Source organism: Salvelinus alpinus, chromosome 4, assembly GCF_045679555.1.
Source record: "Salvelinus alpinus chromosome 4, SLU_Salpinus.1, whole genome shotgun sequence".
NCBI lineage: Eukaryota > Metazoa > Chordata > Actinopteri > Salmoniformes > Salmonidae > Salvelinus > Salvelinus alpinus.
The window spans coordinates 31,351,699-31,378,588 of record NC_092089.1 but is presented as its reverse complement, the minus strand read 5'-3'; the positions used below and the strand labels follow the sequence as shown (position 1 = coordinate 31,378,588).

Here is a 26,890-nt window from a genome sequence, read left to right as displayed (position 1 = left end):
ACAGTGTTACGGATACAGGTATCCTGTGTGTGTGTATCCTGTGTATTTCTTTTCTCTCCTTCTCCCCTCACAGGTGGCAATCATCATTCCCCAATCAGTCATCAATCAGAAGACACACCTCCTCCTGTTTCCATTACCCTATCACATCCCCTTTCCCTTGGTTTAAAAACCCTGTCAGTTGTTCTCTCTGGAGCTCGATCTCTCTGCATGCAATCTCTCTCTAGATCTCTTGTGTTTTGCAACTACATGTCACTTTGTCCGTTACCCTGTGAGTATTGTTTTGTTATGGTGTTTGACTGTTTGTTTGATGGTGGGAAAAGGGGGTACCAAGACAAGTCGCCTATGGAAATACACTACCCGTAGGAATACTTTGTCTAAGAACACTAGTTAGAACTGGGCGGACCACCCACTGTATTTTTGGTTAGTTAGCTAGCTGTTGTTGAAGCAGCTAGCTTAGGGGTGTTTTGGATATTTGTTTCTTTCCTTGGGTCCAGCTCAGCCCCTTTTCCTGCCCCCCTTTACCGTGTGTTTACCAAATAAACCATGAGTGTTTGACGGTAATTTAGTTATTTCGTTCTCACTGTTACTTTTTCACTACTATAATTTGCATGAGTTATGTTACTGGTCTCGTTACCATCGCCCCTAGACTGCCGGGCAAAAGGGATTCGTAACACACAGTAACACACACCGTGAGTAATACACACGCATAATACACAGTAATACACACACCGTGAGTAATACACACGCATAATACACAGTAACACACACGGCGTGAGAAATACACATGCATAATACACAGTAACACACACACCGTGAGTAATACACACGCATAATACACAGTAATACACACACCGTGAGTAATACACACGCATAATACATAGTAACACACACGCCGTGAGTAATACACATGCATAATACACAGTAACACACACCGTGAGTAATACACACGCATAATACACAGTAATACACACACCGTGAGTAATACACACGCATAATACACAGTAATACACACACTGTGAGTAATACACACGCATAATACACAGTAACACACACACCGTGAGTAATACACACGCATAATACACAGTAACACACACACCGTGAGTAATACACATGCATAATACACAGTAACACACACACCGTGAGTAATACACACGCATAATACACAGTAACACACACACCGTGAGTAATACACACGCATAATACACAGTAACACACACACCGTGAGTAATACACACGCATAATACACAGTGTTACGGATACAGGTATCCTGTGTGTGTGTATCCTGTGTATTTCTTTTCTCTCCTTCTCCCCTCACAGGTGGCAATCATCATTCCCCAATCAGTCATCAATCAGAAGACACACCTCCTCCTGTTTCCATTACCCTATCACATCCCCTTTCCCTTGGTTTAAAAACCCTGTCAGTTGTTCTCTCTGGAGCTCGATCTCTCTGCATGCAATCTCTCTCTAGATCTCTTGTGTTTTGCAACTACATGTCACTTTGTCCGTTACCCTGTGAGTATTGTTTTGTTATGGTGTTTGACTGTTTGTTTGATGGTGGGAAAAGGGGGTACCAAGACAAGTCGCCTATGGAAATACACTACCCGTAGGAATACTTTGTCTAAGAACACTAGTTAGAACTGGGCGGACCACCCACTGTATTTTTGGTTAGTTAGCTAGCTGTTGTTGAAGCAGCTAGCTTAGGGGTGTTTTGGATATTTGTTTCTTTCCTTGGGTCCAGCTCAGCCCCTTTTCCTGCCCCCCTTTACCGTGTGTTTACCAAATAAACCATGAGTGTTTGACGGTAATTTAGTTATTTCGTTCTCACTGTTACTTTTTCACTACTATAATTTGCATGAGTTATGTTACTGGTCTCGTTACCATCGCCCCTAGACTGCCGGGCAAAAGGGATTCGTAACACACAGTAACACACACCGTGAGTAATACACACGCATAATACACAGTAATACACACACCGTGAGTAATACACACGCATAATACACAGTAATACACACACCGTGAGTAATACACGCGCATAATACACAGTAACACACACACACCGTGAGTAATACACACGCATAATACACAGTAATACACACACCGTGAGTAATACACACGCATAATACACAGTAATACACACACCGTGAGTAATACACACGCATAATACACAGTAATACACACACCGTGAGTAATACACATACAGAAAGGAAAATAGAAAGAGAGATACTGACTTCCCGGTAGAGCTGTTGACGATCTCATCAGCCATCTCATCTCTCTCCTGCTGGGCCTGTCTCCTCATCTTCTCAGACACTGATAAATCCTACACACAGAGAGAGAGAGACAGAGAGAGAGACAGACAGAAAGAGAGAGACAGAGAAAGAGAGCGAGAGAGAGAGGGCGTTAGCATCCTAAAACACAAGAATTTGTGTCTTCGCAAATCTCTCACACACACACCAGCACACACACCTCTGTAAGCTGCAGTAACTCCGCCTCCAAGGTCTGCAGGCGCTTCTCTGTGTCTTTTGATTGGACGACCACCTCGTCACGGGCCAGCTTGGACTCATCCAGCTCACGAAGCACCTCCTTCATCTGAACCTGAGAGAGAGCGAAAAGGAGGGTTGATTAAATATGGTTTTCCACAAGGCTCTGTGCTGGGACCCTTACCGTTCTCATTATAGCTGTGGTTTATATATCAGTTAACTGTACAGCATCTAATCTCAGACCGAGCAAGCAGCATTAGAAAGAAAGAGATAAGGGGGGTGTAGCTTACCTGCAGTCTCCGTAGCTGCCTAAGCCCCTCCTCCCTGCCGCGATTGGCTGACTCCACCTGAGCCTCAGCCTCCTGTAGCTCCGCCTCCAGCTGCTTCTTGACGGACATGGCCTGAGAGCGTTGACTCCTCTCCTCCTCTAGCTGGGTCTCCAACTCCCTCACCTGGGGGGGAAGGAGAGAAAGAGAAGGGGAGAGGAGAGGGGATGGAAAGGAAGGGAACAGCAGAGAAAGAGAGAAGTTTAGCATCTAATCCAAATGAATAACTCCCCATATTCAGGCTTGATACATTCCTCTTCTTCTCTCTTCTCTCCATACCTGTTTGTTGAGAGACCTCCTCTTCTCCTCTCCTTTCTCCTCCTTGGTGCTGATCTCTCTCTCAAACTGGGCCCTGAGGGCTTGGAGGGTGACCTCGAGCCTCAGCCTGGAGTTCTCCGCCTCCCCCAGCTCCTCCTCCAGCTCCTGGGTCTGAGTGCGCAGGGACTCTGCCTCTGTCTCCAGGGCCCGCCGGGAACGCTCCAACTCATGCACCTGACACAGGAGGAGAGAAATGTGTGCTTGTTGTGAGATACATTTTCACTCTGTAATACAAATACACACATTCTCTCACACACACACACACACACACACACACACACACACACACACACACACACACACACACACACACACACACACACACACACACACACACACACACACACACACACACACACACACACACACACACACACACACACGTACATTCTTCCCCACGTCATCCTGTTGATTGACTAGTTGTTCCATGTCTATGCGGAGCTGCTTGTTAGATCTCTCCAGCTCGTCCCTCTGATCTTGGGCCTCCTGTAAGTGTGGACGGGAACAATGAAGTATCAAGACTCACTATTATTTAGATGAAGATGAAAACAACTTTTTATGCTGATAACTGGATAATAATGTGTGTAGTCACTCCAGTGGTACCTGCAGGGCTCGTGCCAGTGCCATTGAGCGTGTCTCCTTCTCTCTACTGTCTGCCTCGGCCCTGTCTCTCTCCTCAGCCAGCCGGGCACTCACCGCCTTCTCCTCTGACAGACACTGAGGTGGCAAAGGGCAGTGGTTACATCACAGGACATTATGTCATTATGGTTACCTCTCACCTTTAACCTCTAACCCCCGAACTCTGACCTGGTCAAACTTCTTCTGCCTCTTCTCCAGGGTGGTGCAGTTCTGTCTCTCTCTCTGCAGGGCCAGGGTCATGTCCTCTATCTCCTCCCTCAGCCTCTCCCTCTGACGCTCCACGCGTTCTTTCTCCTCCTCCTTCTGTTGTTCTCTCTGGACGGCCTGGTCTAGGTCTCTCTGCAGTTTCCTGCGCGTCTCCTCTCCTGCCTCCACCGCCGCATTCACCTCCTCCGACTGCCTCCGCAACTCAGCCAGCTAGAGGGAGAGCAGGAGAGAGGGAGTGATGGTGAGGAGGAAGATAGACTTACTGTAGAAGACAACTGAACATGTTTTATATTATAATCTAGAGGAAAGGTTTTTTTACACAATGATGATTACCTGCTGAGTGTGAGTCTGTATCTGCCTGGAGAGATCCTTGGCTCTCTCCTCTTCCTCCTCCACTCTCTCCATCAGTCCATTCCTCTCCTCCTCCAGAGCTCTCACCCTGGAGCCCAGAGCCAGCTTCTGACGAGTCTCATCCTGAAGTAGCTCCTGAGAGTGAAGGCAGGAAAGTGATCACGCTCTCCGTAGCCAATGTGAGTAAGACCTTTAAACAGGTCAACATTCACAAGGCGGCAGGGCCAGAGGGATTACCAGGACGTGTACTCCGAGCATGAGCTGACCAACTGTCAAGTGTCTCCCTGACCACCATAGTCCTTGTGCCCAAGTGTCTCCCTGACCACCATAGTCCCTGAGCCCATGTGTCTCCCTGACCACCATAGTCCCTGTGCCCAAGTGTCTCCCTGACCATCATAGTCTCTGAGCCCAAGTGTCTCCCTGACCATCATAGTCTCTGAGCCCATGTGTCTCCTTGACCACCATAGTCCCTGTGCCCAAGTGTCTCCCTGACCACCATAGTCCCTGTGTCCAAGTGTCTCCCTGACCATCATAGTCTCTGAGCCCAAGTGTCTCCCTGACCATCATAGTCTCTGAGCCCAAGTGTCTCCCTGACCACCATAGTACCTGAGCCCAAGTGTCTCCCTGACCACCATAGTACCTGAGCCCATGTGTCTCCCTGACCACCATAGTCCCTGAGCCCATGTGTCTCCCTGACCACCATAGTCCCTGTGCCCATGTGGCTCCCTGACTACCATAGTACCTGAGCCCATGTGTCTCCCTGACCACCATAGTACCTGAGCCCATGTGTCTCTCCCTGACCACCATAGTACCTGAGCCCATGTGTCTCCCTGACCACCATAGTCCCTGTGCCCATGTGTCTCCCTGACCACCATAGTCCCTGAGCCCAAGTGTCTCCCTGACCACCATAGTCCCTGTGCCCAAGTGTCTCCCTGACCACCATAGTCCCTGTGCCCAAGTGTCTCCCTGACCACCATAGTACCTGAGCCCATGTGTCTCCCTGACCACCATAGTCCCTGAGCCCATGTGTCTCCCTGACCACCATAGTACCTGTGCTCAAGTGTCTCCCTGACCATCATAGTACCTGTGCTCAAGTGTCTCCCTGACCCCCATAGTACCTGAGCCCAAGTGTCTCCCTGACCATCATAGTACCTGTGCTCAAGTGTCTCCCTGACCACCATAGTACCTGTGCTCAAGTGTCTCCCTGACCATCATAGTACCTGTGCTCAAGTGTCTCCCTGACCACCATAGTCCCTGTGCCCATGTGTCTCCCTGACCACCATAGTCCCTGTGCCCAAGTGTCTCCCTGACCATCATAGTACCTGTGCTCAAGTGTCTCCCTGACCACCATAGTCCCTGAGCCCATGTGTCTCCCTGACCACCATAGTACCTGTGCCCATGTGTCTCCCTGACCATCATAGTCCCTGTGCCCAAGTGTCTCCCTGACCACCATAGTCCCTGTGCCCAAGAAGATCAAGGTAACCTGCCTAAATGACTACTGACCTGTAGTACTCACATCTGTAGCCATGAAGTGCTTTGAAAGGCTGGCCATGGCTCACATCAACACCATCATCCCAGAAACCCTAGACCCACTCCAATTTGCATACCGCCCCAACAGATCCACAGATGACGCAATCTCTTTTGCACTCAACACTGCCCTTTCCCACCTGGACAAAAGGAACATCAATGCTGTTCATCGACTACAGCTCAGCATTCAACACCATAGTGCCCACAAAGCTCATCACTAAGCTAAGGACCCTGGGACCAAACACCTCCCTCTGCAACTGGATCCTGGACTTCCTGACAGGCTGCCCCCAGGTGGCAAGGGTAGGCAACAACACATCTGCCACGCTGATCCTTAACATAGGGGCCCCTCAGGGGTGCGTGCTTAGTCCCCTCCTGTACTCCCTGTTCACCCATGACTGCATGGCCAGGCACGACTCCAACACCATCATTAAGTTTGCCGACGACACAACAGTGTTAGGCCTGATCACCGACAACGATGCCTATAGGGAAGAGGTCAGAGACCTGGCCGGGTGGTGCCAGAATAACAACCTCTCCCTCAATGTGATCAAGACAAAGACGATGATTGTGGACTACAGGAAAAGGAGGGCCGAGCACGCCCCCATTCTCATCGATGGGGCTGTAGTGGAGCGGGTCGAGATTTTCAAGTTCCTTGGTGTCCACATCACCAACAAACTAACATAATCCAAGCACATCAAGACAGTCGTGAAGAGGGCACGACAAAACCTATTCCCCATCAGGAGACTGAAAAGATTTGGAATGGGTCCTCAGATCCTCAAAAGGTTCCACAGCAGCACCATCGAGAGCATCCTGACTGGTTGCATCACCGCCTGGTATGGCAACTGCTAGGCCTCCAACCACAAGGCGCTACAGAGGGTAGTGCGTACGGCCCAGTACATCACTGGGGCCAAGCTTCCTGCCATCCAGGACCTCTAGGAAGGCCCTAAAAATTGCCAAAGACCCCAACAACCCTAGTCATAGACTACGGCAAGCGGTACCGGAGCGCCAAGTCTGGGTCCAAAAGGCTCCTTAACAGCTTCTACCCCCAAGCCATAAGACTGCTGAACAGCTAATCAAATGGCTACCTGAACTATTTGCATTGACCCCCCCCTTTTTTACGCTGCTGCTACTCTCTGTTTATAATCTATGCATCGTCACTTTACCTCTACCTACATGTACATATTACCTCAATTACCTCGACTAACCTATACCCCTGCACATTGACTCTGTACCGGTACCCCCTGTATATAGCCACATTATTGTTATTTTATTGTTGTTCTTTTATGTTTTACTTTAGTTTATTTACTAAATATTTTTCTTAACTCTTTATTTTTCTTAGAACTGCATTGTTGGTTAAGTGCTTGTAAGCATTTCACAGTAAGGTCGACACCTGTTGTATTCGGCGCATGTGACAAATAACATTTGATTTGATATCAACATGGAAGTGGTTAAAAACAGAGGATGAAGGAGTTGGCTGTGTGTGTGTGTGTGTGTGTGTGTGTGTGTGTGTGTGTGTGTGTGTGTGTGTGTGTGTGTGTGTGTGTGTGTGTGTGTGTGTACCTGAGCGTCGTGGAGCTGGCTCTCCAGGCTGCTGACCTCCTTGTTGAGACGGAGGGATTTGGAGTCAGAGGAGGAGAGAGAACTAGAGAGGGTCTCCATCTCAGACTGTAGCTTGTGCAGTCGCTCCTCTCTCTCCTCCCTCTCTCTGTCGGCCTGTGCGAGCCGTGCGGTCAGCTCCTGGAGTTGGCCCTCAGCCCTCTTGCGGCCCCTCTCACTCTCCATGCGGCCCCCCTGCAGGGACTTCAGCTCTGAGGCCAAGCTCACCCTCTCGTCCTCTAATAGAGTCTTGGCCTTCTCTAGGGACTGACGGGCCTGGGGAGACCATATAACATCAGGAATTACTACATACATACCATACGCATAGAAACACTACATTACAGACAACTCAGTGACCAGTCTACAGAGAAAGAATAGCATGCAGGAGTCACTACCGACACTGTACTAAGGGAATAACACACGCAATATGCAATATGCAATACGCAATATGCAAAGAGAGTCACTGCATAGGCTACATTCTGCGTGTGACTCACCCGCTTGCTGTTGTCCAGTTGTTCCTGCAGGTTGTCTATGGCAGAACAGTGCTTGACTCTGAGCTCTGAGAGCTGGGCCTCGTGACGTCTCGTCTCCCCCTCAACACACCTCTGGAGCTCCCCCAACTCTGCCTCTCTACGAGACCTGAGTTCCTGCTGGGCCGCCGTGGTGTCCAGTGTGTCTTCCAGCTCTGTCCTCAAGGCCTCCAGCTCCTCCCCCAGGTCTCTCCTCTGTTTCTCTGCCCTCTCTCTCATCCCTCGTTCATTCTCCACTTCCTCCTTCAGCTCTGACACCTGAGACATGGCCTCTCTCAGAGCCCTCTGAGCCTCAGTCCTTCGTGCACCCTCCTCCTCCAACCTGGGAGAAAGAGAGACAGGAGTCAAATATGGTGTTCCGCAAGGCACTGTGCTGGAACCGTTTCGATTACCATTATCGAGAGAGAAAGCAGTTTTATAACACTATGCAAATGAGGGGGTTGATATTTCCACTCTTCTCAAGGTGTGTGAATATACAGTATAGATTTCCTCTCACCTCCCCTGTAGGGTTGTGATATCCTTCTCTCTCTGAGCCAGGGTGCCCCTGAGTTCAGCGGACAGTAGTCCCAGGTCAGAGAGCTGCTCCTGGGCTTCCACAGCCTCTCCCTCCATCCTCCTCCTCCACTTCTCCTGCTCCAGACGACCCTGCTCCTCACGCTTCAACCGATCTACAGGAGGGAGGGGGAAGAAGAGAAAGAAAATAGAAAATAATTCATACTAGGACAAGTTTCTGAAACAGTGTTGAGTGTGCAGCAAGTTCATCAAATGTATGTCATAACGTTAAGTATGCATAACAAGTGCCACCAGTTAGGAACAAGCTTTACCTTCCAGGTCAGCAATGACTGCTTCCTGTTTGTTTTTCAGTTTGTTGAGACTCTTGGTCTTCTCCTCTTCCTCAGTCAGCGATTCTGTCACCTCATTCAACCTCTCCTCCAGCTGCTTCTTCTCCTGAGAGACAGAGACAACATGGATAAATGAAGTTCCAGCTGAGTGAACCCTGTAAACTTCTATAAAGCCCTTCAGTCCTGTCCAGCTGAGTGAACCCTGTAAGCTTCTATAAAGCCCTTCAGTCCTGTCCAGCTGAGTGAACCCTGTAAGCTTCTATAAAGCCCTTCAGTCCTGTCCAGCTGAGTGAACCGTGGGTAGGTCAGCTTCTATAAAGCCCTTCAGTTCTGTCCAGCTGAGTGAACCCTGGGTTAGTCAGCTTCTATAAAGCCCTTCAGTCCTGTCCAGCTGAGTGAACCGTGGGTAGGTCAGCTTCTATAAAGCCCTTCAGTCCTGTCCAGCTGAGTGAACCCTGGGTAGGTCAGCTTCTATAAAGCCCTTCAGTTCTGTCCAGCTGAGTGAACCCTGGGTTAGTCAGCTTCTATAAAGCCCTTCAGTCCTGTCCAGCTGAGTGAACCCTGGGTAGGTCAGCTTCTATAAAGCCCTTCAGTCCTGTCCAGCTGAGTGAACCCTGGGTTAGTCAGCTTCTATAAAGCCCTTCAGTTCTGTCCAGCTGAGTGAACCCTGGGTTAGTCAGCTTCTATAAAGCCCTTCAGTTCTGTCCAGCTGAGTGAACCCTGGGTTAGTCAGCTTCTATAAAGCCCTTCAGTTCTGTCCAGCTGAGTGAACCCTGGGTAGGTCAGCTTCTATAAAGCCCTTCAGTTCTGTCCAGCTGAGTGAACCCTGGGTTAGTCAGCTTCTATAAAGCCCGTCAGTTCTGTCCAGCTGAGTGAACCCTGGGTAGGTCAGCTTCTATAAAGCCCTTCAGTTCTGTCCAGCTGAGTGAACCCTGGGTTAGTCAGCTTCTATAAAGCCCTTCAGTTCTGTCCAGCTGAGTGAACCCTGGGTTAGTCAGCTTCTATAAAGCCCTTCAGTTCTGTCCAGCTGAGTGAACCCTGGGTTAGTCAGCTTCTATAAAGCCCTTCAGTTCTGTCCAGCTGAGTGAACCCTGGGTAGGTCAGCTTCTATAAAGCCCTTCAGTTCTGTCCAGCTGACTGAACCCTGGGTTAGTCAGCTTCTATAAAGCCCTTCAGTCCTGTCCAGCTGAGTGAACCCTGGGTTAGTCAGCTTCTATAAAGCCCTTCAGTCGTGTCCAGCTGACTGAACCCTGGGTTAGTCAGCTTCTATAAAGCCCTTCAGTTCTGTCCAGCTGAGTGAACCCTGGGTTAGTCAGCTTCTATAAAGCCCTTCAGTTCTGTCCAGCTGAGTGAACCCTGGGTAGGTCAGCTTCTATAAAGCCCTTCAGTCCTGTCCAGCTGAGTGAACCCTGGGTTAGTCAGCTTCTATAAAGCCCTTCAGTTCTGTCCAGCTGAGTGAACCCTGGGTAGGTCAGCTTCTATAAAGCCCTTCAGTTCTGTCCAGCTGAGTGAACCCTGGGTTAGTCAGCTTCTATAAAGCCCTTCAGTCCTGTCCAGCTGAGTGAACCCTGGGTAGTCAGCTTCTATAAAGCCCTTCAGTTCTGTCCAGCTGAGTGAACCCTGGGTTAGTCAGCTTCTATAAAGCCCTTCAGTTCTGTCCAGCTGAGTGAACCCTGGGTTAGTCAGCTTCTATAAAGCCCTTCAGTCCTGTCCAGCTGAGTGAACCCTGGGTTAGTCAGCTTCTATAAAGCCCTTCAGTTCTGTCCAGCTGACTGAACCCTGGGTAGGTCAGCTTCTATAAAGCCCTTCAGTTCTGTCCAGCTGAGTGAACCCTGGGTTAGTCAGCTTCTATAAAGCCCTTCAGTCCTGTCCAGCTGAGTGAACCCTGGGTAGTCAGCTTCTATAAAGCCCTTCAGTTCTGTCCAGCTGAGTGAACCCTGGGTTAGTCAGCTTCTATAAAGCCCTTCAGTTCTGTCCAGCTGAGTGAACCCTGGGTTAGTCAGCTTCTATAAAGCCCTTCAGTCCTGTCCAGCTGAGTGAACCCTGGGTTAGTCAGCTTCTATAAAGCCCTTCAGTTCTGTCCAGCTGAGTGAACCCTGGGTTAGTCAGCTTCTATAAAGCCCTTCAGTTCTGTCCAGCTGAGTGAACCCTGGGTTAGTCAGCTTCTATAAAGCCCTTCAGTCCTGTCCAGGATGAAGTAAGTGTTTCAGTTAAATGCGATCCAGGGTTTATACTGTAACCAGTAACTATGGTTACCTTGCTGAGGCGGTCTCTCTGTTCTCCAGTGCTCAGCATCTCTGTCTCCAGACTCTTGACCTTGGTCTCCAGGGTAACCTTCTCCAACTGGAGGCGCTGTCTGGCCGACTCCTCCTCCTCCAACTGCTCCTCCAGATCCTGAGGAGGAGAGAGGGAGAGGGGAGGGGAGGAGAGAAGGAGGGAGAGGGGAGGAGAGGAGAGAAGGAGGGAAATGGGAGGAGAGGAGGAGAGAGGGAGAGAGGAGGAGAGAAGGAGGGAGAGGGAGGAGAGGAGGAGAGAGGGAGAGGGGAGGAGAGAAAGAGGGAGGGGGGAGGAGAGGAGGAGAGAGGGAGAGAAGGAGGGAGAGGGAGGAGAGGAGGAGAGAGGGAGAGGGGAGGAGAGAAGGAGGGAGAGGGGAGGAGAGAAGGAGGGAGAGGGGAGGAGAGGAGGAGAGAAGGAGGGAGAGGGGAGGAAAGAAGGAGGGAGAGGGGAGGAAAGGAGAGAAGGAGAGGGAAGGAGAAAAGGAGGGAGAGGGGAGGAAAGGAGAGAAGGAGAGGGGAGGAGAGAAGGAGGGAGAGGGGAGGAAAGGAGAGAAGGAGAGGGGAGGAGAGAAGGAGGGAGAGAGGAGGGGAGAAGGAGGGAGAGGGGAGGAAAGGAGAGAAGGAGAGGGAAGGAGAAAAGGAGGGAGAGGGGAGGAAAGGAGAGAAGGAGAGGGGAGGAGAGAAGGAGGGAGAGGGGACGAAAGGAGAGAAGGAGAGGGGAGGAGAGAAGGAGGGAGAGGGGAGGAAAGGAGAGAAGGAGAGGGGGGGAGAGAAGGAGGGAGAGGGGAGAAGAGAAGGAGGAAGAGGGGAGGAAAGGAGAGAAGGAGGGAGAGGGGAGGAGAGAAGGAGGGAGAGGGGAGGAGAGAAGGAGGGAGAGGGGAGGAGAGGTAGAGAAGGAGAGGGGAGGAGAGAAGGAGGGAGAGGGGAGGAAAGGAGAGAGGGAGAGAGGAGGAGAGAAGGAGGGAGAGGGGAGGAAAGGGGAGAAGGAGAGGGGAGGAGAGAAGGAGGGAGAGGGGAGGAGAGAAGGAGGGAGAGGGGAGTAAAGGAGAGAAGGAGAGGGGAGGAAAGGAGAGAGGGAGAGGGGAGGAGAGAAGGAGAGAGAGGGGAGGAGAGAAGGAGGGAGAGGGGAGGAGAGAAGGAGGGAGAGGGGAGGGGAGAAGGAGGGAGAGGGGAGGAAAGGAGAGAAGGAGAGGGGAGGAGAGAAGGAGGGAGAGGGGAGAAGAGAAGGAGGGAGAGGGGAGGAAAGGAGAGAAGGAGGGAGAGGGGATGAGAGAAGGAGGGAGAGGGGAGGAGAGAAGGAGGGAGAGGGGAGGAGAGGTAGAGAAGGAGAGGGGAGGAGAGAAGGAGGGAGAGGGGAGGAAAGGAGAGAGGGAGAGAGGAGGAGAGAAGGAGGGAGAGGGGAGGAAAGGGGAGAAGGAGAGGGGAGGAGAGAAGGAGGGAGAGGGGAGGAGAGAAGGAGGGAGAGGGGAGTAAAGGAGAGAAGGAGAGGGGAGGAAAGGAGAGAGGGAGAGGGGAGGAGAGAAGGAGGGAGAGGGGAGGGGAGGAGAGAAGGAGGGAGAGGGGAGGAGAGAAGGAGGGAGAGGGGAGGGGAGAAGGAGGGAGAGGGGAGGAAAGGAGAGAAGGAGAGGGGAGGAGAGAAGGAGGGAGAGGGGAGAAGTGAAGGAGGGAGAGGGGAGGAAAGGAGAGAAGGAGGGAGAGGGGAGGAGAGAAGGAGGGAGAGGGGAGGAGAGAAGGAGGGAGAGGGGAGGAGAGGTAGAGAAGGAGAGGGGAGGAGAGAAGGAGGGAGAGGGGAGGAAAGGAGAGAGGGAGAGAGGAGGAGAGAAGGAGGGAGAGGGGAGGAAAGGGGAGAAGGAGAGGGGAGGAGAGAAGGAGGGAGAGGGGAGGAGAGAAGGAGGGAGAGGGGAGTAAAGGAGAGAAGGAGAGGGGAGGAAAGGAGAGAGGGAGAGGGGAGGAGAGAAGGAGAGAGAGGGGAGGAGAGAAGGAGGGAGAGGGGAGGAGAGAAGGAGGGAGAGGGGAGGAGAGGTACAGAGATGAAGAGAGAGGAGGAGTGACAGAACATTAGAGAGACTGAGAGATACAGTTATTCAGCAGAGCCTCTCATCTAAAGTTCCAAAACAATGCTGCTCTCTTCCTCCTTATCATGTGCTTCATGTCCCCTTCTCTGTCTTCCACTCTCCCACAAGCCCCCACTGTCCTGTACCGTCACGTGCTGCTGCATCTTCTTCTTCTCATTGGTCATCTGAACGCCCCTCTCTTCCTCCTCCTCCAATCGTCCCTCCAGCTCCCCCAGGATTTCCTCCAACTCCTGCTTCCTGCTGACCAGTCTGGCCCTCATCTCCTCCGCCTCAGCAAACAGCTCCGCCTCCGCCTGCAGCTGGTCTGTCAGCACCGCCTTCTCCTCCATCAGCTAGGAACCAGGATGAGAGAGGAGAAAGGGGGAGAAAGGGGGAGGGAGGGGGAGGGAGGTAAGTGTTCTGGTCTCTCTACCTGCTGGTGCTTTATTATCAGATTTGTTGTACACACAGAGAGAGAGAGATAGATAAATAGATAAACCTCCAGATAGATAAATAGATAAACCTCCAGATAGATAAATAGATAAACCTCCAGATATAGATAAATATATAAACCTCCAGATAGATAAAATAGATAAACCTCCAGATAGATAAATAGATAAACCTTCAGATAGATAGATAGATAAACCTCCAGATAGATAGATACACCTCCAGATAGATAAATAGATAAACCTCCAGATAGATAAATTGATAAACCTCCAGATATAGATAAATATATAATCCTCCAGATAGATAAATAGATAGACCTCCAGATAGATAAATAGATAAACCGTCAGATAGATAGATAGATAAACCTCCAGATAGATAGATACAACTCCAGATAGATAGATAAACCTCCAGATAGATAAACATATAAACCTCCAGATAGATAGATACACCTCCAGATAGATAGATAGATAAACCTCCAGATAGATAGATACACCTCCAGATAGATAGATACACCTCCAGATAGATAGATAGATAAACCTCCAGATAGATAAACATATAAACCTCCAGATAGATAGATACACCTCCAGATAGATAGATAGATAAACCTCCAGATAGATAGATACACCTCCAGATAGATAGATACACCTCCAGATAGATAGATAGATAAACCTCCAGATAGATAGATAGATAAACCTCCAGATAGATAGATAAACCTCCAGATAGATAAATAGATAAACCTCCAGATAGATAATTAGATAAACATCCAGATAGATAGATACACCTCCAGATAGATAGATAGACCTCCAGATAGATAAATAGATAAACCTCCAGATATAGATAAATATATAAACCTCCAGATAGATAAAATAGATAAACCTCCAGATAGATAAATAGATAAACCTTCAGATAGATAGATACACCTCCAGATAGATAGATAGACCTCCAGATAGATAAATAGATAAACCTCCAGATATAGATAAATATATAAACCTCCAGATAGATAAAATAGATAAACCTCCAGATAGATAAATAGATAAACCTTCAGATAGATAGATAGATAAACCTCCAGATAGATAGATACACCTCCAGATAGATAAATAGATAAACCTCCAGATAGATAGATACACCTCCAGATATAGATAAATAGATAAACCGTCAGATAGATAGATAGATAAACCTCCAGATAGATAGATACAACTCCAGATAGATAAATAGATAAACCTCCAGATAGATAAACATATAAACCTCCAGATAGATAGATACACCTCCAGATAGATAGATAGATAAACCTCCAGATAGATAGATACACCTCCAGATAGGTAGATACACCTCCAGATAGATAGATAGATAAACCTCCAGATAGATAAATAGATAAACCTCCAGATAGATAGATAAACCTCCAGATAGATAGATACACCTCCAGATAGATAGATAGATAAATCTCCAGATAGATAGATACACCTCCAGATAGATAGATAGATAAACCTCCAGATAGATAGATAAACCTCCAGATAGATAGATACACCTCCAGATAGATAGATAGATAAACCTCCAGATAGATAGATACACCTCCAGATAGATAGATAGATAAACCTCCAGATAGATAGATAAACCTCCAGATAGATAGATACACCTCCAGATAGATAGATAGATAAACCTCCAGATAGATAGATACACCTCCAGATAGATAGATAGATAAACCTCCAGATAGATAAATAGATAAACATCCAGATAGATAGATAGATACACCTCCAGATAGATAGATAGATAAACCTCCAGATAGATAGATAGATAAACCTCCAGATAGATAGATAAACCTTCAGATAGATAGATAGATAAACCTCCAGATAGATAGATACACCTCCAGATAGATAGATAGATAAACCTCCAGATAGATAAATAGATAAACCTCCAGATAGATAGATACACCTCCAGATAGATAGATAGATAAACCTCCAGATAGATAAATAGATAAACCTCCAGATAGATAGATACACCTCCAGATAGATAGATAGATAAACCTCCAGATAGATAGATAAACCTTCAGATAGATAGATAGATAAACCTCCAGAGAGATAGACCGAGAAAGGAAAGGTGTGTTACCTGTATGTGTTTCTTGTCCAGATCAGTGTAGTCCTGTTCCACTCTGGTCAGGTTGTCTTTGGCATTCTTAAGCTCCGCCTCCCTCACCTGGATCTCCTCGTCCTGACGAGTCACCTGCAGCAGAGGCTTCACCTGGGGGGCACGGGTCAGAGGTCACGGGTTAGGTCACATACCTGTGCTAGAGTGTGTATGTGTTTGTGTGTGTGTGTATGTGTGGGTATGTGTGTGTGTGTACCTTGGTGAACAGCCTCCACCATTGCCAGTTCCTGAGTTTGAGGTAGGCAGCACAGTTCCTCTGCATCACTCTCATAGCACTCAGCTGCTGCTGCTTCTTCAGGAAGGCCCTACAGAGAGAAACAACACAGAGAGAGACAGAGAGAGAAAACACAGAGAGAGTCAACACAGAGAGAGACAGAGAGAAAACACAGAAGAGAGACAGAGAGAGTCAACACAGAGAGAGTCAACACAGAGAGAGTCAACACAGAGAGAGAGAGAGTCAACACAGAGAGAGAGACAGAGAGAGTCAACACAGAGAGAGAGACAGAGAGAGAGAGACAGAGAGAGAGAGAGAGAGAGAGAGGGACAGAGAGAGAGGAGACAGAGAGAGAGGGACAGAGAGTCAACACAGAGAGAGAAAACACAGAGAGAGGGACAGAGAGAGAAAACACAGAGAGAGAGACAGAGACAGAGAGTCAACACAGAGAGAGAGACACAGAGAGTCAACACAGAGAGAGAGAGAAAACACAGAGAGAGTCAACACAGAGAGAGAGACAGAGAGAGTCAACACAGAGAGAGAAAACACAGAGAGAGAGACACAGAGAGAGAGTCAACACATAGAGTCAACACAGAGAGAGTCAACACAGAGAGAGTCAACAGAGAGAGAGAGACAGAGTCAACACAGAGAGAGAGAGAGAGTCAACAGAGAGAGAGAGAGTCAACACAGAGAGAGAGACAGAGAGACAGAGAGTCAACAGAGAGAGAGAGTCAACACAGAGAGAGAGTCAACACAGACAGAGAGACAACACAGAGAGAGAGACAGAGAGAGTCAACAGAGAGAGAGTCAACAGAGAGAGAGAGACAGAGAGACAGAGAGTCAACAGAGAGAGAGAGTCAACTCAGAGAGAGAGACATAGAGAGTCAACAGAGAGAGAGACAGAGAGAGTCAACAGAGAGAGAGAGTCAACACAGAGAGAGAGACAGAGAGAGTCAACAGAGAGAGAGAGTCAACTCAGAGAGAGAGACAGAGAGAGAGTCAACACAGAGAGAGAATCAACAGAGAGAGAGAGTCAACAGAGAGAGAGAGAGTCAACACAGAGAGAGTCAACAGAGAGAGAGAGTCAACACAGAGAGAGAGTCAACAGAGAGAGAGAGTCAACACAGAGAGAGAGTCAACAGAGAGAGAGAGTCAACACAGAGAGAGAGAGTCAACAGAGAGAGAGAGAGTCAACAGAGAGAGAGACAGAGAGAGTCAACAGAGAGAGAGTCAACAGAGAGAGAGACAGAGAGAGTCAACACAGAGAGAGAGAGTCAACAGAGAGAGAGAGAGAGAGAGAGTCAACAGAGAGAGAGAGTCAACAGTGAGAGAGGCAGAGAGAGTCAACAGAGAGAGAGAGTCAACAGAGAGAGAGAGAGTCAACAGTGAGAGAGGCAGAGAGACAGAGAGTCAACAGAGAGAGAGACAGAGAGAGAGAGTCAACACAGAGAGAGAGACAGAGAGACAGAGAGTCAACAGTGAGAGAGAGTCAACAGAGAGAGAGAGACATAGAGAGTCAACAGAGAGAGAGACAGAGAGAGTCAACAGAGAGAGAGACAGAGAGAGTCAACAGAGAGAGAGACATAGAGAGTCAACAGAGAGAGACTCAACACAGAGAGAGAGAGACAGAGAGAGTCAACAGAGAGAGAGATAGAGAGTCAACAGAGAGAGAGAGTCAACACAGAGAGAGAGACATAGAGAGTCAACAGAGAGAGAGAGTCAACTCAGAGAGAGAGACATAGAGAGTCAACAGAGAGAGAGACAGAGAGAGTCAACAGAGAGAGTCAACTCAGAGAGAGAGACATAGAGAGTCAACAGAGAGAGAGTCAACTCAGAGAGAGAGACATAGAGAGTCAACAGAGAGAGAGTCAACTCAGAGAGAGAGACATAGAGAGTCAACAGAGAGAGAGAGTCAACACAGAGAGAGAGACATAGAGAGTCAACAGAGAGAGTCAACAGAGAGAGAGAGGGAGAGGTCATGATCAGATGATCAGATGAGCTCCTGCATTTTTCAGCATTTTCTTTAAAAAAGATAGATTTAGAGTTAGTTAAACTTGGATTTTTTGTGGAACTGAGAGAGATACAGCTTCAACTGTATTCAACTGTAACTGACTTGATACAGCTTCAACTAGCACTGACGTGTCAAGTGAGAGGTGTCAAAGACCATTAGCCCAACAATGGCAGGAGAGTCGAATAGTCTACCCCAACCAAATGGAGAGGCCTTAGAAGCTCCCTCCTGCTGTTCAGAGGTAATTAAAATACAGTACCCTGTGAGTGTAAAGAATGATAAGGCAAGAAAAGAGCACAAAATGAAGCTCCTTATGGAAAATCAAGAGACACTTTTTGCTGACTATTACAAAAATGGGAACATCAGCAACCTTATCTTCCACACAAACCATCCCCTGGCATGGCACAGTGCTATATTAGCACACTACCCCTCTGTTAAGAGAGGGGGGGTTAACGAGGGGTGGAAACTCAGGATACTTGACAACGAGGACTCTGAGTCAGCTAACATAAATCTATATAAGTCTGGAACAGTATTGGTACAGGGCAACCACAAACAGTTTCAGCTGGACTTTCACCTAATCAAAGAATTAGCCCAGCAGGAGAAGCTCTCCCTTGATAAAGATACCCCCACCCCAAGCGGGTCAGACCAGACCTCTTCATCATATAACCCCACAGACGAGCAACCCTCAGCAGACAGTCAACCTCCCAGTACAGAGTACTTCTCCCTCATTGAAATGAAGGATAAATTCACCCAGCTGGAGGTAAGGCAGGTGGAGCTGGAACAGCAGGTGATTACACTCCAGTCAGCACAGACCCAGACAACAGTCCAGCACAACAACCCCTTAACCAGACCAGGAGAGCTGGAGGTGGAGAGAGACATATCTGCACTCTGGACAGTGGTGAGACAACTTCAACAGGAGAAAGAGCAGAAGCAGGAGCAGAACAAAGCACTAGAGGAGAGGATCAGACTGCTGGAGGAGAGGGAGAGGGGGATGGAGGAGAGGATCAGACTGCTGGAGGAGAGGTTGAGGGGGATGGCATGTGACAGAGAACAACCCACTAGGGAGGTGGCCATCCCCACAGAGACGCCAGCAGAACCACCCACCTCAGCACCGGACAAAAGTCTCGACACCACAGCAGAACAGTCCACACCAGACCCTGACCATAGAGTCAACATCACAGCAGAACAGACGAAAGAAAAACCCCAAGCCCAGCAGCTCTCACCCCCCCTGAGCACCCCCCCTGTCAGCCACCCTGATAGCCCTCCTGACAACCCCCCCACACCCACTGAGAACAAACACAAGACACAGATTGTTCTCCTTATGGACTCAAATGGGAAATATATAGAAGAAAAAAAACTTTTTCCCAAACACAGTGTGTCTAAACTCTGGTGTCCAAACACCCAGCGCGCCCTAGACCTTCTGTCTGAGGACAAACTAGGCTCACCTAGCCACATAATAATACACACAGGCACAAACAACCTGAGAGCACAGCAGGAAAGGGTGGCCACAGCACTGAAGGGAGTGATTGAAAAAGCTTCTTCTACTTTCCCCAATGCACAAGTGGTTATCTCCACCCTGCTACCACGAAAAGACTTCCACCCTGCTACAATACAGCGGGTAAACGCAAGCATTTCCCGTGACTGTGCCTCAAAACCAAATGTTTTCCTGGCCCACCACTCCACCCTGGACTTGAACAGCCTCTATGACCAGGTCCACCTCTATAAGGCAGCAGTGCCCACCTTTGCCCGGACTCTAAAGGACATCGCTCTCAAACGCAGCCCCAACACTTCACACAGGAGCAACAGATCAATAGACACCCTCCAAGACCTGCAGGACCCCCCTGTGGACCTACACATAGAGGACCCACGCCAAGAGGACTTACATCCAGACCACAGCACCCCCAGACACATCCACACCCCCACCCCAACCAATCAACACCCCCCCACATCAACCATGCCCACACCCCATTTAGGCCCCCTCAGATCAGACCTATGCCACTCCTGCCCACCCCATGCACCCCACCCCCGCAAAGAGGGCATCAACATGGAAGTCACACATACGCCCAGGTAGTGAGCGGGCAAACAGGCCCAACCCCCACTCTTACACTCGCCCAAGCCAACGGCATGTACCAGATGCTCAGCAGGCTCTGCTCACACTTACTGGCCTGGGGCCAAACCACACGGCCAACAACATTGGACACTTTATGGAACAAAAAGCCTTCACTATATCATCCTGGAATATCCAAGGCCTGAGGTCATCTGCCTTTGGCCTAAAGAGCAGGAACCCGGACTTCACCAAAGAAATCGGTAATGCAGACATTGTCATCCTGCAAGAAACATGGTATAGCGGAGACGGACCCACTGGTTGCCCTCTAGGTTACAGAGAGCTGGTAGTCCCATCCACCAAACTACCAGGTGTGAAACAGGGAAGGGACTCAGGGGGAATGCTAATTTGGTATAGAGCAGACCTAACTCACTCCATTAAATTAATCAAAACAGGAACATTTTACATTTGGCTAGAAATTCAAAAGGAAATTATCTTAACAGAGAAAAATGTCCTCCTGTGTGCTACCTATATCCCCCCACTAGAATCCCCATACTTTAATAAAGACAGCTTCTCCATCCTGGAGGGGGAAATCAATCATTTCCAGGCCCAGGGACATGTATTAGTCTGTGGCGACCTAAATGCCAGAACTGGACAAGAACCTGACACCCTCAGCACACAGGGGGACAAACACCTGCCTGCAGGTGACAGCATTCCCTCCCCCATATGCCCCCCTAGGCACAACTATGACAACATAACCAACAAAAACGGGTCACAACTCCTGCAGCTCTGTCGCACGCTGGGTATGTACATAGTCAATGGTAGGCTTCGAGGGGACTCCTATGGTAGGTTCACCTATAGCTCATCTCTTGGCAGTAGCACTGTAGACTACTTTATCACTGACCTCAACCCAGAGTCTCTCAGAGCGTTCACAGTCAGCCCACTGACACCCCTATCAGACCACAGCAAAATCACAGTCTACTTGAACAGAGCAATACTCAATCATGAGGCATCAAAGCCAAAGGAACTGAGTAACATTAAGAAATGCTATAGATGGAAGGAATGCAGTTTGGAAACCTACCAAAAAACAATTAGGCAACAGCAAATTCAATCCCTTTTAGACAACTTCCTGGGTAAAATGTTCCACTGCAATAGTGAAGGTGTAAACTTGGCAGTAGAAAATCTTAACAGTATATTTGACCTCTCAGCTTCCCTATCAAATCTAAAAATCTCAAATAGAAAACCGAAGAAAATGAACAACAATGACAAATGGTTTGATAAAGAATGCAAAAATCTAAGAAAGAAATTGAGAAACCTGTCCAACCAAAAACATAGAGACCCGGAAAACCTGAGTCTACGCCTTCACTATGGTGAATCACTAAAACAATACAGAAATACACTACGGAAAAAGAAGGAACAGCACGTCAGAAATCAGCTCAATGTAATTGAAGACTCCATAGACTCTAACCAATTCTGGGAAAATTGGAAAACACTAAACAAACAACAACACGAAGAATTATCTATCCAAAATGGAGATGTATGGGTAAACCACTTCTCCAATCTTTTTGGCTCTATAACAAAGAATAAAGAGCAAAAACATATACATGATCAAATACAAATCCTAGAATCAACTATTAAAGACTACCAGAACCCACAGGATTCTCCAATTACCTTGAATGAGTTACAGGACAAAATAAAAACCCTCCAACCCAAAAAGGCCTGTGGTGTTGATGGTATCCTTAATGAAATGATCAAATATACAGACAACAAATTCCAATTGGCTATACTAAAACTCTTTAACATCGTCCTTAGCTCTGGCATCTTCCCCAATATTTGGAACCAAGGACTGATCACCCCAATCCACAAAAGTGGAGACAAATTTGACCCCAATAACTACCGTGGAATATGCGTCAACAGTAACCTTGGGAAAATCCTCTGCATTATCATTAACAGCAGACTCTTACATTTCCTCAATGAAAACAATGTACTGAGCAAATGTCAAATTGGCTTTTTACCAAATTACCGTACAACAGACCATGTATTCACCCTACACACCCTAATTGACAACCAAACAAACCAAAACAAAGGCAAAGTCTTCTCATGCTTTGTTGATTTCAAAAAAGCCTTCGACTCAATTTGGCATGAGGGTCTGCTATACAAATTGATGGAAAGTGGTGTTGGGGGTAAAACATACGACATTATAAAATCCATGTACACAAACAACAAGTGTGCGGTTAAAATTGGCAAAAAACACACACATTTCTTCACACAGGGTCGTGGGGTGAGACAGGGATGCAGCTTAAGCCCCACCCTCTTCAACATATATATCAACGAATTGGCGCGGGCACTAGAACAGTCTGCAGCACCCGGTCTCACCCTACTAGAATCCGAAGTCAAATGTCTACTGTTTGCTGATGATCTGGTGCTTCTGTCACCAACCAAGGAGGGCCTACAGCAGCACCTAAATCTTCTGCACAGATTCTGTCAGACCTGGGCCCTGACAGTAAATCTCAGTAAGACCAAAATAATGGTGTTCCAAAAAAGGTCCAGTCACCAGGACCACAAATTCCATCTAGACACCGTTGCCCTAGAGCACACAAAAAACTATACATACCTCAGCCTAAACATCAGCACCACAGGTAACTTCCACAAAGCTGTGAACGATCTGAGAGACAAGGCAAGAAGGGCCTTCTATGCCATCAAAAGGAACATAAATTTCAACATACCAATTAGGATCTGGCTAAAAATACTTGAATCAGTCATAGAGCCCATTGCCCTTTATTGTTGTGAGGTCTGGGGTCCGCTCACCAACCAAGATTTCACAAAATGGGACAAACACCAAATTGAGACTCTGCATGCAGAATTCTGCAAAAATATCCTCTGTGTACAACGTAGAACACCAAATAATGCATGCAGAGCAGAATTAGGCCGATACCCACTAATTATCAAAATCCAGAAAAGAGCCGTTAAATTCTACAACCACCTAAAAGGAAGCGATTCCCAAACCTTCCATAACAAAGCCATCACCTACAGAGAGATGAACCTGGAGAAGAGTCCCCTAAGCAAGCTGGTCCTAGGGCTCTGTTCACAAACACAAACACACCCCACAGAGCCCCAGGACAACAGCACAATTAGACCCAACCAAATCATGAGAAAACAAAAAGATAATTACTTGACACATTGGAAAGAATTAACAAAAAAACAGAGCAAACTAGAATGCTATTTGGCCCTAAACAGAGAGTACACAGTGGCAGAATACCTGACCACTGTGACTGACCCAAACTTAAGGAAAGCTTTGACTATGTACAGACTCAGTGAGCATAGCCTTGCTATTGAGAAAGGCCGCCGTAGGCAGACATGGCTCTCAAGAGAAGACAGGCTATGTGCACACTGCCCACAAAATGAGGTGGAAACTGAGCTGCACTTCCTAACCTCCTGCCCAATGTATGACCATATTAGAGAGACATATTTCCCTCAGATTACACAGATCCACAAAGAATTTGAAAACAAATCCAATTTTGATAAACTCCCATATCTACTGGGAGAAATTCCACAGTGTGCCATCACAGCAGCAAGATTTGTGACCTGTTGCCACAAGAAAAGGGCAACCAGTGAAGAACAAACACCATTGTAAATACAACCCATATTTATGCTTATTTATTTTAACTTGTGTGCTTTAACCATTTGTACATTGTTACAACACTGTATATATATAATATAACATTTGTAATGTCTTTATTGTTTTGAAACTTCTGTATGTGTAATGTTTACTGTTAATTTGTATTGTTTATTTCACTTTTGTATAATATCTACAGTGGGGCAAAAAAGTATTTAGTCAGCCACCAATTGTGCAAGTTCTCCCACTTAAAAAGATGAGAGAGGCCTGTAATTTTCATCATAGGTACACTTCAACTATGACAGACAAAATGAGGAAAGAAAATCCAGAAAATCACATTGTAGGATTTTTAATGAATTTATTTGCAAATTATGGTGGAAAATAAGTATTTGGTCACCTACAAACAAGCAAGATTTCTGGCTCTCACAGACCTGTAACTTCTTCTTTAAGAGGTTCCTCTGTCCTCCACTCGTTACCTGTATTAATGGCACCTGTTTGAACTTGTTATCAGTATAAAAGACACCTGTCCACAACCTCAAACAGTCACACTCCAAACTCCACTATGGCCAAGACCAAAGAGCTGTCAAAGGACACCAGAAACAAAATTGTAGACCTGCACCAGGCTGGGAAGACTGAATCTGCAATAGGTAAGCAGCTTGGTTTGAAGAAATCAACTGTGGGAGCAATTATTAGGAAATGGAAGACATACAAGACCACTGATAATCTCCCTCGATCTGGGGCTCCACGCAAGATCTCACCCCGTGGGGTCAAAATGATCACAAGAACGGTGAGCAAAAATCCCAGAACCACACGGGGGGACCTAGTGAATGACCTGCAGAGAGCTGGGAAAAAAGTAACAAAGCCTACCATCAGTAACACACTACGCCGCCAGGGACTCAAATCCTGCAGTGCCAGACGTGTCCCCCTGTTTAAGCCAGTACATGTCCAGGCCCGTCTGAAGTTTGCTAGAGAGCATTTGGATGATCCAGAAGAAGATTGGGAGAATGTCATGTGGTCAGATGAAACCAAAATAGAACTTTTTGGTAAAAACTCAACTCGTCGTGTTTGGAGGACAAAGAATGCTGAGTTGCATCCAAAGAACACCATACCTACTGTGAAGCATGGGGGTGGAAACATCATGCTTTGGGGATGTTTTTCTGCAAAGGGACCAGGACGACTGATCCGTGTAAAGGAAAGAATGAATTGGGCCATGTATTGTGAGATTTTGAGTGAAAACCTCCTTCCATCAGCAAGGGCATTGAAGATGAAACGTGGCTGGGTCTTTCAGCATGACAATGATCCCAAACACACCGCCCGGGCAACGAAGGAGTGGCTTCGTAAGAAGCATTTCAAGGTCCTGGAGTGGTCTAGCCAGTCTCCAGATCTCAACCCCATAGAAAATCTTTGGAGGGAGTTGAAAGTCCGTGTTGCCCAGGAACAGCCCCAAAACATCACTGCTCTAGAGGAGATCTGCATGGAGGAATGGGCCAAAATACCAGCAACAGTGTGTGAAAACCTTGTGAAGACTTACAGAAAAAGTTTGACCTCTGTCATTGCCAACAAAGGGTATACAGTAATCCCTCGTTTATCGCGGGGGTTACGTTCCGAAAATGACCCGCGATAAGTGAAATCCGCGAAATAGAAAACTTTTTTTTTTTTTACAATTAGCAACTATTACATGTATACAAATACAGTGACTCACGTGTAGGCCGTTTCGTCGACATTATGGGTTTAGGAGATGTTCGAAATTACAAGATAATTTGGCCAACTTAATGTAAATTTGCCAAGCTGTTTTATGTACGTACACATAACTGCACGAGACGACAAAATTATAGCACAATTCGTAGCATGTTTTGATACAAGAAGCGGGAGTGAGTTTTTAGCGAATCAGAATGCAGAGCACAATGCACCAAAAAAAAAAAAAAAATGCATTATGAAAATCCGCGAAATAGCGAATCCGCGATAAGTGAACCGCGAAGTGGCGAGGGATCACTGTATAACAAAGTATTGAGTTAAACTTTTGTTATTGACCAAATACTTATTTTCCACCATAATTTGCAAATAAATTCATTAAAAATCCTACAATGTGATTTTCTGGAATTTTTTTTCTCATTTTGTCTGTCATAGTTGAAGTGTACCTATGATGAAAATTACAGGCCTCTCTCATCTTTTTAAGTGGGAGAACTTGCACAATTGGTGGCTGACTAAATACTTTTTTGCCCCACTGTACCTCACTTGCTTTGGCAATGTTAACACATGTTTCCCATGCCAATAAAGCCCCTTGAATTGAATTGAATTGAATTGACATAGAGAGTCAACAGAGAGAGAGACAGAGAGAGTCAACAGAGAGAGTCAACAGAGAGAGAGACATAGAGAGTCAACAGAGAGAGAGACTCAACACAGAGAGAGAGAGACAGAGAGAGTCAACAGAGAGAGAGAGATAGAGAGTCAACAGAGAGAGAGAGTCAACACAGAGAGAGAGACATAGAGTCAACAGAGAGAGAGTCAACTCAGAGAGAGAGACATAGAGTCAACAGAGAGAGAGAGTCAACTCAGAGAGAGAGACATAGAGAGTCAACAGAGAGAGAGACAGAGAGAGTCAACAGAGAGAGAGTCAACTCAGAGAGAGAGACATAGAGAGTCAACAGAGAGAGAGAGTCAACTCAGAGAGAGAGACAGAGAGAGTCAACAGAGAGAGAGAGTCAACTCAGAGAGAGAGAGTCAACACAGAGAGAGAGACATAGAGACAAAGACACACACTAAAACACACCTGCGTGCGAGGAATCCTCGGGCAGCGCTCTGGAAGCGTATGATGGTGTCAGTGACCTTCAGGTCTCTCTCCTCCTCCAGGTGACCTAAGACTCCAGCCCTGAAGAACACTTTGCTCTGCCCAACTCTGAACAGGTTACGGTCCAGCTCCAACGCACTGATCTGGAGACAGAGAGGATGGATACAAAGTTGAAATCACATCCAGATATGCATGTGCTTCAACACATAGGGCCCTATTTTGGTAAACGACCGTACAGCCAAGCTGTTCAATGGTACTCACCATGAGTTCACAGGCCTGCTTCCCGTCCATGAAGGTACGAGGGATAGCATTAGGAGTCAGGATCTCATACCTACAGGAAGAGATAGAGAGACTGGGACTGTGCTCTCTACATGACAACGTCAACTGAACACACGCACGCACGCACGCACGCACGCACGCACGCACGCACGCACGCACGCACGCACGCACGCACGCACGCACGCACGCACGCACGCACGCACACACACACA

General features: G+C 47.4%; 1 protein-coding gene across 5 annotated transcripts in view; it reads right to left on the bottom strand.

Annotated features, from left to right (window-relative positions):
• The window catches only part of myh14 (myosin, heavy chain 14, non-muscle), a 91,502-nt gene that overhangs the window by 10,173 nt on the left and 54,439 nt on the right, over nucleotides 1–26,890 (bottom strand). For all 5 annotated transcript variants that reach the window (XM_071395001.1, XM_071395004.1, XM_071395002.1 and 2 more), the window contains 18 exons: nucleotides 26,661–26,730; nucleotides 26,382–26,542; nucleotides 15,926–16,034; nucleotides 15,691–15,822; nucleotides 13,287–13,493; nucleotides 11,067–11,204; nucleotides 8,793–8,916; nucleotides 8,465–8,636; nucleotides 7,933–8,290; nucleotides 7,403–7,714; nucleotides 4,301–4,453; nucleotides 3,929–4,177; nucleotides 3,725–3,838; nucleotides 3,509–3,607; nucleotides 3,083–3,295; nucleotides 2,768–2,929; nucleotides 2,464–2,592; nucleotides 2,229–2,317 (listed from right to left, as the gene is read on the bottom strand). In XM_071395001.1, the coding sequence (XP_071251102.1) occupies nucleotides 2,229–2,317; nucleotides 2,464–2,592; nucleotides 2,768–2,929; nucleotides 3,083–3,295; nucleotides 3,509–3,607; nucleotides 3,725–3,838; nucleotides 3,929–4,177; nucleotides 4,301–4,453; nucleotides 7,403–7,714; nucleotides 7,933–8,290; nucleotides 8,465–8,636; nucleotides 8,793–8,916; nucleotides 11,067–11,204; nucleotides 13,287–13,493; nucleotides 15,691–15,822; nucleotides 15,926–16,034; nucleotides 26,382–26,542; nucleotides 26,661–26,730 (2,991 nt within the window). The remainder of the gene's footprint in view (nucleotides 1–2,228; nucleotides 2,318–2,463; nucleotides 2,593–2,767; nucleotides 2,930–3,082; nucleotides 3,296–3,508; nucleotides 3,608–3,724; nucleotides 3,839–3,928; nucleotides 4,178–4,300; nucleotides 4,454–7,402; nucleotides 7,715–7,932; nucleotides 8,291–8,464; nucleotides 8,637–8,792; nucleotides 8,917–11,066; nucleotides 11,205–13,286; nucleotides 13,494–15,690; nucleotides 15,823–15,925; nucleotides 16,035–26,381; nucleotides 26,543–26,660; nucleotides 26,731–26,890) is intronic.